At 40.2% G+C, this 14018-nt stretch overlaps 1 protein-coding gene across 1 annotated transcript in view; it reads left to right on the top strand.

Moving 5' to 3' along the window:
* The window catches only part of LOC126336373 (lysozyme 2-like), an 81387-nt gene extending 70254 nt beyond the window's left edge, over window positions 1-11133 (top strand). The window contains exons 2-4 of the mRNA XM_049999980.1: window positions 255-443; window positions 5671-5744; window positions 9513-11133. Of these exons, the coding sequence (XP_049855937.1) occupies window positions 255-443; window positions 5671-5744; window positions 9513-9662 (413 nt within the window). The 3' untranslated portion in view covers window positions 9663-11133. The remainder of the gene's footprint in view (window positions 1-254; window positions 444-5670; window positions 5745-9512) is intronic.
* Window positions 11134-14018: the final 2885 nt, after the last annotated feature.

Genomic DNA, 14018 nt, shown 5'->3' with positions numbered 1-14018 from the left:
CACACTATAAAACTTCATTCAGAACCCTTTGGAAATAAATATGGAAGGCGAAGTTTTGTCACAATGTTAAATACATTCTAAATGCTCTCTTGTTATTACCCACAAATGCATTAAGGTGTCAGTGTATTAGCATGTAAACATAAGAGTTGTTAGGTCACTGTTGAGGCTTCTGCTGGATGTTTCCATGTTTCCCTACCAACTTTACATGGCACGCTGTAGATATATTTAACATTGTCACTGTGTGTGTTGGGCAGGTAGTGTGTTCCTACCAGAGGCAGATGATGCGTGCCTGGGCTGCCTGTGTGAGGCGACTTCGGGCTGCAACATGAGCGCCATGTGCCTGCCACAGAGGACGCTGTGTGGGCCATTCCTGGTGGCGCCACAGTACTGGAGAGACGCAGGATCTCCACTGCTGCGTGGGGACTGGCCTACCAATCCTGGTGGTAAGCCTTGCCAGAAGTGATGACAGCCTAACAACCACAGCACTAACATGGCGCATATTCAATAAAGTTCTTCTGGATTTGAGGTCACGTTGTCAATTATAAAATTCCAACATTTTGGCGACTGTTGCAAGATGCCTCAAGGTGTACTGCTAACAGAAGAATTTTATTGACTGTGAAATGGCTATGGAGGCCTACGTTTACATGTCACATATTGTACATTAGAAGAGACAGGTAGAGGGGAGGGGGGGCAGCATCTAATCTAGATAAAATGCTTAATGACACAGTTGATAAGTCAATGCAATAACGTTTTTTGTGACATTTTACTACTGACATTCAAGACAATGGGAAGACACATAAGATTAGCAGAGAACATTCTCTAAGGTGAAAGCTTCTGCTGGAATCATTTTTTAGATAGGAAGACAAGGGTTGGAATAAATGATTTTATAAATCTATTCACAGAATGGGATATCTGAATTGTCCAGTGCCACTTTTTCAGAATGCTCATCTATTTGCTCTGTTTCAAGTTTCCTCACATATTTTCAGATCTTGTGTGTACCCCTGCTTATGATTGTTGTGGACGTGATGTACTGGTGCACTCACGTAGGCTCACAATGTCTATGGGTTAGAACTAATTTCTTCTGTTCCACTCTATTCAAAACTGAAACAACATCAAACCATTTACCAACTATACATGTAATACTATTTGGTTGGTTGGTGAACTTTTATGTTAATGTTGGGACATAACGATGTCTCTTTGTAAACATTAAAAAAAAGTTGGTCAGTTATATCTTTAGATCACTCAAAATATTTATTCATGTACCTTTATGGCTAAATGTTACTCTTGCCTACATATGTAGCTAGAACCATTTTCACCTTGTACCAACCAACAAGCAAATTTATAAAATCTGTGTAAGCAGTGAAAAGGGAAAACATATAAAGGCTTTCAGGGACAGTGGCTCTTTCTTCCTACAGAAGGACTGAAGGGGAAGGAAGATGGATGAAGGAAAAAGACTTGAAAGGAGTAGCAAATGGGGAAGTTAGGAATAGTCACTCGGAACCTTGGGTGAGAGAAACTTACTGGATGAAAAGACTGATTGTTGAGGACTGCACTGGATGAGATTTGAAAACCTGATAGCTTAAAGCTGGATAGGGCAATAATCAAAACAGAGATTATTGACAAAACATTGTGCAAGAGTTAATACAAAGCAGAAAGTTAAGTGCATTATATGAGGTAGAGGTGGGGTGGGGGGAAGCAGAGGGGAGTGTAGGGCAATAGATAGGTATAAAATAAGAGATAGAAAACTAAAAGAGAATGAAGAAAGGAATGGTTTCTCAGAAGAAATGCTGTGGACAAATCTCACAGTGGGAGGGGCCATAGAGTAGAGAAATGGGTGCAGAAGGAGCATAGGGTCTGACCAGGATATTGCAGAGGTATGTGGGAGGTTAACAGAAAGTTTTTCTAGGCCTGGTGGGCAGAATGTTGGACTAAATGTTCCTGCTTTCAGGGCATGTTTTTAGGAAGACATAACCTTCCTGAAGTAGCTGATTAATACATTCAAGACCATGATAATAATGAGTGACAAACCTCCAGCCTTCACCATTGCCTCCCAGAGCAATGATATTTCATGATCACGAGAACCATCCACAACAGTACAGTGTTCTCAACTTCTTACCTAAGGGACTGTCCCCTCCTTATTTATCTGTATTATGCAAAGGTCTCACATTTAATCATGCTGCTTTGGTGAAGGTCTTACTTTCCTTCACATGTAATGGCAGCTGGAAATATCACTTTGGAACCCAGTCCCAAAACCTTCCATCAGAAAGCCTGACATTGACCTTGCCTTGAACAGTTCTAACCACGATCCCATCTTGATCCACCTTCACTACCTCAAAATCACCCCTCACAAGCCTTCCAAGAATTTATAACATCCTCAGGTTCCTAGAATATGACCCTAAACCTGTCCTCTGCAGAACTCCAGGATTTTTGTTCCCCAAAAACTGATGACCCCATCACTATCCTCCTGGCAGACAACAGAACTATCACTGTAGTACTTGAGCAACAGGAGTAAGTAAGCAAGAGTCTACGCCAGCTGTCTGACACCTCTGCACCCAGCATCTACTCTCAAGATACCATCCCTGTGATACAAAATGATCTACAATCTGTCGTTAAAACCCCAGACCCCTCCCAAGGTCTAATATCACAATCCACAGAATTTACCTCACTCAGACCACACACTTCCACCGTTTACCTTCTTCCTAAGATCGATAGAATCAGTCACCCTGGTAATCCCATAGTGCTGACCCTCAAAGCACCCACCGAAAGTATGTCTGCCTTACTTGATCGATACCTGCAATATGTAGTATAAAGATTCCCTCCTATATTAAAAAAACACCAACCATTTTCTAGATCATCTGAAACCTGTGCCTGACCCATTTCCATCACACACTTTGCTTGTCACCATTGATGGCACCTCCCTCTATACCAGAATTACCCATGTACATGATCTGTGCACTGCTGAAAACTACCTCATCCAGCACCCACCTGATTCCAAACCTGTAACGTCCTTCCTGTTCACTTTAATCAACTTTATACTACTTTACTTTTGAGAGGCAGACATACAGACAGATCATGGGCATGGCCATGCGATCTCATGCCTTCAGCTCCTGTTTCGGTTTATATATACATAGATGAGGTCTTTGTCATATGGTCTCATGATGAGGCTGGACTCTTAAGATTTTTGGTATCTCTTAATACATTTTTTCAGTTACATTTCACATCGTCCTATCGGAATCCCATACCACTTTAATTGATGTTGACCTCAGCCTCACCAAGGGCTCACTCTTCAGTTCCATTCCATAAATCTACTAACAAGCAACAGTATTTGCATTTTGACAGTTTCCATTCTTTCTGTATCAAACTATCCCTCCTGTACTGCCTTTGTATTTGAGGCAAACAGAGATGCAGGCTCTTCACAGCAATACACCACCTATCTCACCTCAGTCTTCACTGGGTGTAAATACTCCATCAGCCTAGTTCAAAAGCAAATTTTCTGGAACATTGTATCCAATCTTGGGACTGCTGATCCCTCCAAAAAAACAGCTTAGGAGTACACCTCTTGTCACTCAGTATTATCAGGTGTTCAATGCATTAATCAGTTACTTCAACAAGGCTATATGACTTTCTAACACCAACCCCTGAAATTAGGTCCATTATGTCTGACACTTTACCCTCAACTTAGAATAGCTTTATGTTACCCCACCAATCTGTGCAATATCCTGGTCAGACTTTATGCCCCTTCTACACTGATTCTGCAAATCTATAGCTACTACCCTCATGACTGTTCCAACTGTACGATTTGCCCTGTGCACTTTGCTATCACCGCCTATACCAGCCCTGTAAGTGGCAAAACATATATTATCAAAGGGAGAGCCACCTGTGAAATGAGATGTGTTGTGTACCAGCTGATATGTAAACTCTTTTTGGCCTTCTGCACTGGTAAGACTGCCACCAAGTTATCAGTTAGGATGAATGGGCATAGACAGATGGTGTACAATGCAATACAAAATATCCTGTTGCAGAGCATGTTCTACAACATGACAATCAGGACATTGGTGCATATTTCATCACATGTGCCATCAGGATTCTTCCCGCAGAAACCATTTTCTCAGAACTCAACAGTTGGGAGCTGGCCACCCAGCTGGTCTTAATCTGCAGCATTTTTTCTCAGTAACTATTCCTTTCTTTGCTCCTTCTTAATTTTCTACCTCTTTTATTTTCTGACCTGTCTATTTTTCCCTGTCCCCCATCTCACATTTCTATCATGTATAATGCACTTAGCTTTCTGCTCTTGCTCTTATTAACTCTTCAAAGATGTTTTACCAGTAACCTCTGTCTTGCCTGTTACCTTATCTTCCTCCTTTGAACTCCCAGGTTTTCAAATCTCATTGTGTGCAGTCCCCAACAGTCAGTCTTCCCATCTGGTGAGTATCCCCTGACCCATGGGCCTGGGCTACTTTTCCACTTCCCCCCCCCCCCCTCCCCCTATTTCCTGAACCTCACCAGTCCTTTTCCTTAATCCCTCTTCCTTCCCCTTCAACTTTCTTCCAGAAGAAGGAGGCAATGGCTCCAAAAGCTTACTCATTTTCTTAACTTTTATATGTGCTTTCTCCTCCCATTTCTTGGTGAGTTAATTTTTTTATTTATATAGTTATATTATATTTTCATAATAGATCATTTTGTTGATATGAAATCTTTGTAAGCATGATACCATTACCGTCATGTAGAAACTGGTTTAAAAGCATGGCATTCAAAACTAAGTGCCAGTACTGAAAACTTTGGCATCTGTTCTATGTTAGTATATGGTGAGTCTGCCCTTAACACACTAGTTTCTCAGAACTTGGTATGTCTCTGTTATCCCTTTCAAAATATCTTTTTATTAACAATGTAGTTTAAAGTGAGACTAGTGTTGATTTCTCTTCCCCTTATCTGCATATACACACTGATGTCTCCATTTATAACAGTTCTACATGCCTACATAACAGGTTCTGTTTCCTTCAGCTATCATATGTCAGATATGATTTTTCTTTTGCAAACTATGCCATCCACACTTTATTTTCACCTTTGCTATCTATATTCTCACTTGAAAGAGATTCACCTTTGATAATTGCAATTCTCTCAAAAGTTCATTTTCATTATTTACAAATATTATTTCTATCGACTCTCTTCCTCACTCAGACTCAAATTTTACTGACCTGATCAGTTTCTCCAGTCTCATAATACTCTTTTCATTTGACAGTCTTGTCTATCTATCATTTAAGGCAATAACAGTTTCCAGAAGAATGAGACAGTTTATTTCTCATACTATACTCATTGCCTAATATTTTCAGTGAGGGTTTTCTATTTCCTCTAACTTTCACAACTGAGTCTCACCCTATACCTTCACATAATGTTTCTTTTGTGTATATGTGTAGTTACCTAACTCTGTGTTACCCCACCATTCTGTGCAATATCCTGGTCAGACCGTATGCTCCTTCTGCACTGATTTGCCTAACCTATGGCTGCTATCCCCTTGACTGTCTGCACTGTAATCTTGTAAATGGGCAAATATACACTGTCAAAGGGAGCGCCACCTGTGAACCTTGTATTTACTAGCTTGTTTGAACTCTACAGTGTTTTTCTGTATATGGTATTACTGGTTGTAATATGATTTGGCCTTTTTTTTTTCAGCATACTACCGTTGCGTTACAGATATTTTTTGTGCTGCTGCTACTGTTAGAGGGTATCTCAGTAGATATGCACAGGTGAGATGTAGTTTATATTTTACATTTCTGACTTTCTTTGGAGAAATTCAGTTTTGACTTTATGGCCATATTAACGTAAGACATCTTAAGATTGTTTTTAGTCAGATAATATTTTATGTACAGAATTAATTTATATTGTAAAAAGAATGTCAATTACACATTTACAACAGTTAATAGCTGTGAAACAACAGTTGTGCAGCTATACTGAGAGACTTGTGTACATGACATACAAATGTTGTTTTATCTTGTTGATTTTATAACAGAATGAACATTATTCAGACTACAGGTTACCAACATGAAGTACAATATTAGCAAAATTCTCATGCTATGTAATCCCAAATTCCTGGAACCCATAACACACATTGAAACTCTTGCCCTGCTGGAACTTGAGCAACATGCATAACGCCACCTCAGAAAGCTCTCCATCCTGCTCACTTCCTATTCCCGCCTCGGAGTACCACTGCCCACCACTTCTACAACAACATCCAAACCTCCCCCATAGCTGATAAACCCTGTCTCTAAGACCTACTACACTTACCCCACCCTCCAAAACTCCCTCCCACCACCACACAGAACCCAGAACCTAAACAGACCTGCAACACAGTTATGAACCTTTCCTCCAGAAGCCTTAGTGCCACAGAAATATCAGTCATTTCCAAAGGCCTTACCTTTTGCCCCCCTCCCAGATCCAACCATACAGGACTAGTTAAAGACCTTCTCTCCTTCTCCCATCCCTTCAGTGGCAACACTTTTTTGCCACCAACCTGACCAATTAGACTGAACCAAAGACCACACAGAAAGAACTGCAGTCTACCATCTAAAAACTAATCCCGACCTTATAATCCTACCTGCAGACAAAGGCTTCACCAGCGTTGTTTTGAACTGCAAGGATTATGTGGCAGAAGGACTCCGTCAGCTGTCAGATACTTCCACCTACAAACCATGCCACAATGATCCCATTCCAGTAATCCAGCAGGATCTCCAGTCACTACTCAAATCCTTAGGTCCATCCCAGAACCTCTCCCCAGAGTCCATCTCTCTACTTACCCCTATCACTCCCCGCACTCCCACCTTCTACATGCCTCCTAAAGTCCATAAACGCAACCACTCAGGATGCTCCATTGTGGCTGGTTACTGTGCCCCCACTGAGAGAATCTCTGCTCTCGTAGACCAACACCTTCAACCTATTACCTGGAACCTATCCTCCTATATAGATACCAACCATTTCCTCAACTGACTCTCCTCAGTTCCTGTCCCTTTACCACACGATGCCGTGCTCGTCACTATTGATACCACCTCCCTATACACTGACATTCCTAATGCCCATGGCCTTACTGATATCGAACACTACCTTTCCAGGTGCCCTATGGATTCCAGACCAACAACCTCTTTCCTAGTCTGCATGACCAACTATATCCTCACCCACAATTACTTCTCCTTTGAAGGCATTACCTACAAACAAATCTGCGGTATACTTATGGGCACATGCATGGCACCATCCTATGCTAACCTATTCAGGGGTCATCTAGAGGAATCCTTCCTAAAAACCCAGAATCCTAAACCCCGCACCTGATTCAGATTCATTGATGACATCTTTGCTGTCTGGATTGAAGGTGAGGACACCTTATTCACATTCCTTCAGAACCTCAACAACTTCTCCCCCCATTTGCTTCATCTGGTCCTACTCAACCCAACAAGCCACTTTCTAGATGCTGACCTCCACCTCAGAGATGGTTACATCAGTACCTCTGTCCATATCAAAACTACTGACCACCAGCAATACCTCCACTTCGACAGCTGCCACCCATTCCATACCAAGAAGTCCCTTCTGTCCAGCTAGCCACATGTGGTCATTGCATCCGCAGCGATGATGAGCAGTCCCTCTCATAATATACCGAGGGTCTCACTGAAGCCTTCACTGACCGTAATTATCCTCCCATTCTTGTACAAAAACAAATCTCCCATGCTTTATCTTTCCAGTCTCCCATCACCTCCCAAAGACCCACAGTCCGGCCACAGAGGAGCATTCCCCTCGTAACTCAGTACCATCTGGGACTGGAACAGCTGAATAACATTCTTTGCCAGTGTTTAACTCTCGTTGAGCCCTGAAATGAGAAATGTCCTGCCCACCATCCTTCCCACCCCTCCTACCGTGGTATTCCGCCATCCACCAAACCTACACAATATACTCGTCCATCCTTACAAAAATCCTGCTCCCAATCCCTTACCTCATGGCTCATACCCCTGTAACAGACCTAGGTGCAAGACCTGTCCCATACATCCTCCTACCACCACCTACTCCAGTCTGGTCACTAACATCACCTATCCCATCAAAGGCAGGGCTACCTGTGAAACCAAACATGTGATTTACAAGCTAAGCTGCAACCACTGTGCTGGATTCTATGTAGCCATGACAGCCAACAAGCTGTCTGTCTGCATGAATGGCCACCGACAGACTATGGCCAAAAAACAAGTGGACCACTCTGTTGCTGAACACGCTGCCAAACATGATATCTCTCATCTCAATGACTGCTTCACAGCCTGTGCCATATGGATCCTTCCCACCAACACCAGCTTTTCTGAATTGTGCAGATGGGAACTTCCCCTGCAATACATCCTATGTTCCCGTAACCCTCCTGGCCTCAACCTTCGCTAGTCACTGTCCTCACCCATCCAGCCCCCTCCCTGTTCCCATTCCAGCACTACACAGCTGTCATTTCACAGCCACATCTAGTCTTTTAATTTCTGTTTATTTCTCTCCTTTCCACTACTTACCCCCTCCCCCCTCCGAACCTTCTTTCCTGCCCTCCGTCTAAACTGCAACACTTCACTGTCTGCCACTCCCACCATACTATCCCTCCCCCTCCCCACCCCAGCCTCCTCCTTACCCCCACCCAGTCATGTGTGTGTGCGCGTGTGTGTATGTGTGTCTACTGCTGACAAAGGTCTTAGTGGCCGAAAGCTATAATTGTGTGAATCTTTTTTTTTTTTTTTTTTTTTTTTGTGCCTATCACGACTCAGCATCTCCGCTATATGATGAGTAGCAACTTTCCTTCTCTTGTATTGTTATATTAGCTTCTTAGTCACATGTGAAAGACAGACACCCAGCTCTGAAGGTTTAGTGACTATAGACTTCATTGCCTGGAGAAGAGCGGGAATTGTAAGGACTAGATGTGATACTCACTTATAATTACAGCACAAGAGACAGACAGCAAATGAGGATGATATGGCAGTTAACAGTGCATATTTGCTCCATGTCATATACCATTTAGTCTCTCTTGACCTATAATCTAACATTACTTTTCACTCAGTTGCTAAACACGTTGACTGCTGTGCAGCTGGTGGTGGCCACAGCACAGTCCAGCACCTAATGCCTGCTCTGGTGTAAAACATCCATCACTAAGTGTGCAGCAGTCGATGTGTTAAGAAATGTACACACCTTCTGTACCACAAAAATCTAACAAAAGAAATTCTGTTCAAATTGGAATGTTACATCTTTTTACTTACTTCCTAAATAAGTAATACTGTAAGAACTAATATTTTTGGTTTCATTATACTATGTTGGAAGGAACATAACATGTACAATAAAGATGACAATGACATGGTATCACTTATTTATAATACAAATAAACTGAAAGATTAAACATAAACTTGTAAATCTATACCCTGCTAGTGTGTCTAGAGCAAGCTGTTTATGCACCACTGCTTTTCTTTTTTTCTTTGCATGAACCATTAACTTGTTATTTAAGGAAAATTATCATGTTGCAGGACTGCAACTGGGATGGGAGAGTGGACTGTGATGATTATGCTCGCATACATTACATGGGTGGACATCAGTGTACTCTGCCAGTGGAACATCTGGGGTACTATAAAGTATTCAGGGAGTGCATGGATAGTCTTCAGCAGCTCAATGGTTGAAAAGAAACTGTTGATCACACTTATTCTTGATCACTCTTACCCACCGACATTTGTATGATATTCTTTGTAAGGACTGTACTCTTCAGCTACTTTCTGAACAACTAGTGTAAGACATTAGAATATATGAGAGAGTGGCAATTTCTGGAAGTGTCATAAGAAATATATATGAAAACAAATTAGAGGAAAAGAGTTTGATTTATTTTTGTACAAATAGGACAGTTTCGGAGTAAATACTTATCCCTTAACCTGTCTAAGTCTGTAAGGAAATCGTATTTACTTGAATTTTAAAAATTTAGCATGGAGCTGTTATTCTGGTTCTATAATAATAAACTAGGAACATAATAATCAGGATTTGTTCACAATAAAGTCATTTGATTTGTACTTATGAAACCATTATGCATATGATGTAGTTGGATTCATGGAAGGAATGCATGTTTATTTGCAAAATGAATTTTCACTGAGTATGTCCTGATTTGAAACTTCCTGGCACATTAAAACTGTGTGCCAGACAGCAGTTTAACCTGGAGACCTTTGCGCCACATGAGTAAGTAATCTACTGACCAAGTTATCCAGTAGAGAACTTGCCTGCAAAAGACAAAGGTCCCATGTCTGAGTTCCAGTTGAACACACAGTTTTAATCAGCCAGGAAGTTTTACATTTTTATTTTCACTCACTGGTAGCCTAAAATTCTGTTCACTGCCCAAGAATGCAGTAGTGGAAGTGGAATGAGTAAGACAATGGCTCACTGTACAAGGAAGTCCTTGAAAAGTAGATAAGCACGCAATCAAAACATTGAACACTGTAGCCTTCTTCAGTTTTCAACTTGTATATTCTGAAAAGGAATGTGAGTTTGAAAGCTAAATTGCTGCTTTCATCTTCTTTTCCTGTTCCTACCTATTGCCAAACACCTTCCCTATACAGTGAATGTTACCCTTGCAGATACAAATTCCTGTATTCCAAATTGAAATATATATTTTCTGTTTTAGGTAAATAAAGATACAGAAATTTATAGGCAACAAAGTACCAAGTTGATGATCTCAGTGATGTGAATAAATCACCAAATGCTTACAGATGAAAGTGAAGCAAGACAGCCAGTCACTTGCAATTGATGTGTTGGTGGTGCACAAATACACACAATAGCCAAAAAATTGTACTAGCTTTCCGGAAAGTTGTTACTCTTTTTAATGCAAGCACACACTTGTACATACAAACACAGACACCCAAATGCACATTCCTGCGACAGAATTGTGTCTTTGTTGTTTCTGTCTTGGAATTACCTGTAAATTTTGCATTTGCTCTCCAATCAGACTAAATGTTACAAGTTACATCATTACTCATGGTATTATTTCCTTTGTATGGTTCTGAAAACTGTGGTGAAGATCAATAATCCTGTTTCATTTCTGTACTTTTTTATTACAGATGTATCTGTAAGTTAATGGTCTTTCTTTTTAATATATCCAGTTTTACAAAATATTGACACCATTTTATTGTTTTACAAGATATACCTTATACACCCATACTTAATTGACAATGCAATTTGGAAATGTCACTTTTAACTGACATCATATATTTTTTAGTTTGTTGTGTCACTTGATTATATAAACACACTTAAATATTCTATATAATACATTATATAAATATGCTTAGTAATAAATTAAACTGTAATGTAACACAACAGTAGGTTACATGAAATACCATTGTTAACACAAATTTATGTAGTTACTTATATAGAACTGATCTTTAGAATGTCCAACATCACAGTCCAGATCACATATATTCAGTGCATATACCCTGCAAGATCAAAAACTGAGACTGGGCTTCACTTTACTTTTATGTGAAAATTTCACAAGACCAGAAGAGATACTGAATTTAATTGATGAAAGGAGAAAATATAAAAATGCAACAAGTGAAGCAGGCAAAAAGGAATACAAACATCTCAAAAATGAGATCGACAGAAAGTACAAAATGTCTAAGCAGGGATGGCTAGAGGAGAAATGTAAGGATGTAGAGGCTTATCTCACGAGGCTTAAGATAGATACTACCTACAGGAAAATTAAAAAGACCTTTGGAGAAAAGAGAACCACTTCATGAATATCAAGAGCTCAGATGTAAACCCAGCTCTAAGCAAAGAAGGGAAAGCAGAAAGGTGGAAGGAGTATATAGAGGGTCTGTACAGGGGCTATGTTCTTGAGGACAATATTATGGAAATGGAAGAGGAGGTAGATGAAGATGAAATGGGAGATATGATACTGCGTGAAGAGTTTGATAGAGCACTGAAAGACCTAAAGTCGAAACAAGGCCCCGGGAGTAGACAACATTCCATTAGAACTGCTGATGGCCTTGGGAGAGCTAGTCCTGACAAAACTCTACCATCTGGAGAGCAAGATGTATGAGACAGGCGAAATACCCTCAGATTTCAAGAAGAATATAATAATTCCAATCCCAAAGAAATCACGTGTTGACAGATGTGAAATTTACCGAACTATCAGTTTAATAAGTCACAGCTGCAAAATAGAATTCTTTACAGATGAATGGAAAAACTGGTGGAAGCTGACATTGGGGAAGATCAGTTTGGATTCCGTCGAAATGTTGATACACGTGAGGCAATACTGACCCTACGACTTATCTTAGCAGCTAGATTAAGGAAAGGCAAACCTACTTTTCTAGCATTTGTAGACTTAGAGAAAGCTTTTGACAATGTTGACTGGAATACTCTCTTTCAAATTCTGAAGGTGGCAGGGGTAAAATACAGGGAGCGAAAGGCTATTTACAATTTGTACAGAAACCAGATGCCAGTTATAAGAGTCGAAGGACATGAAAGGGAAGCAGAGGCTGGGAAGGGAGTGATACAGGGTTGTAACCTCTCTCCAATGCTATTCAATCTATATATTGAGCAAGCAGTAAAGGAAACAAAAGAAAAATTTGGAGTAGGTAATAAAATCCATGGAGAAGTAATAAAAACTTTGAGGTTCACTGATGACATTGTAATTCTGTCAGAGACAGCAAAGGACTTGGAAGAGCAACTGAATGGAATGGACAATGTCTTGAAAGGAGGGTAGAAGATGAACGTCAACAAAAGCAAAATGAGGATAATGAAATGTAGTTGAATTAAGTCGGGTGATGCTGAGGGAATTAGAGTAGGAAATGAGACACTTAAAGTAGTAAGGGAGTTTTGCTATTTGGGGAGCAAAATAACTGATGATGGTCGAAGTAGAGAGGATATAAAATGTAGACTGGCAGTGGCAAAAAAGCGCTTCTGAAGAAGAGAAATTTGTTAACATCGAGTATAGATTGAAGTGTCAGGAAGTCGTTTCTGAAAGTATTTGTATGGAGTGTAGCCATTTGTGGAAGTGAAACATGGATGATGAATAGTTTAGACAAGAAGAAAATAGAAGCTTTTAAAATGTGGTGCTACATAAGAATGCTAAAGATTAGATGGGTAGATCACATAACTAATGAGGAGATATTGAATAGAATTGGGGAGAAGAGGAGTTTGTGGCACAACTTGACTAGAAGAAGGGATTGGTTACTAGGACATGTTCTGAGGCATCTAGGGATCACCAATTTAGTACTGGAGGGCAGCGTGGAGAGTAAAAATTGTAGAGGGAGACCAAGAGATGAATACACTAAGCAGATTCAGAAGGATGTAGGCTGCAAAGATAAATATTTGTCAAAATGTTTAAAAGCCTCGAAAATGCTTGCTTAATAGTATGATTTTGTACTTATTTCTATTTTTGCTTTGTAACGCAGAAGTTACAGGCTCATGTTTGTTACAGTAGTTGCACATAACTTGCTGAAAAAAACATAATATCTGCTCACACAGTTGGAAACAATGAATGGAGAACAGCAGTTAACACCGATGCTGTGATTTGCAGTTATTGTAATGATGTTGATGTGACATGTTACTGAGGTGCAAATGATGAGCTGGCCAACTTGTTTGTTTGCTGCTTCAATTCCACTACTGCTGTGGCTATCTACAAGAGAATTGATACTGTTGTATTTCAGACAGGTCTGACATGAAAATAAATGTGGAACACTAAGAGACCAGCTGCGTTTCAGAAAGTCTCATTTGTTCTTTGCAACATTTCGTCCATAGGTTATGCTTCTTTAAATGCCTGGGCAATTTAGTGCCTGTTTTAAAGATGGATTTGATACTTGCAGTGATTTTTTTTTTTCTGTAAATTTTCATTTGGGGCAAGATGGAGGACATCATGGATTAATTCACTTGCAAACAGTTCTCAACACTTACAGCAGATTAATTTCCTTCTTGGGCTAAACCATGATCTGATGTTCAAACAAAATTAAATTGATTATCTGTCTCTGATGCCCATGTCATCAGTGACAGAAGAAGAAATA

This window comes from Schistocerca gregaria, chromosome 2, assembly GCF_023897955.1.
Source record: "Schistocerca gregaria isolate iqSchGreg1 chromosome 2, iqSchGreg1.2, whole genome shotgun sequence".
Taxonomy (NCBI): domain Eukaryota; kingdom Metazoa; phylum Arthropoda; class Insecta; order Orthoptera; family Acrididae; genus Schistocerca; species Schistocerca gregaria.
The sequence above is the reverse complement of the archived record's forward strand: the minus strand, read 5'-3'. Positions and strand labels throughout refer to the sequence as shown.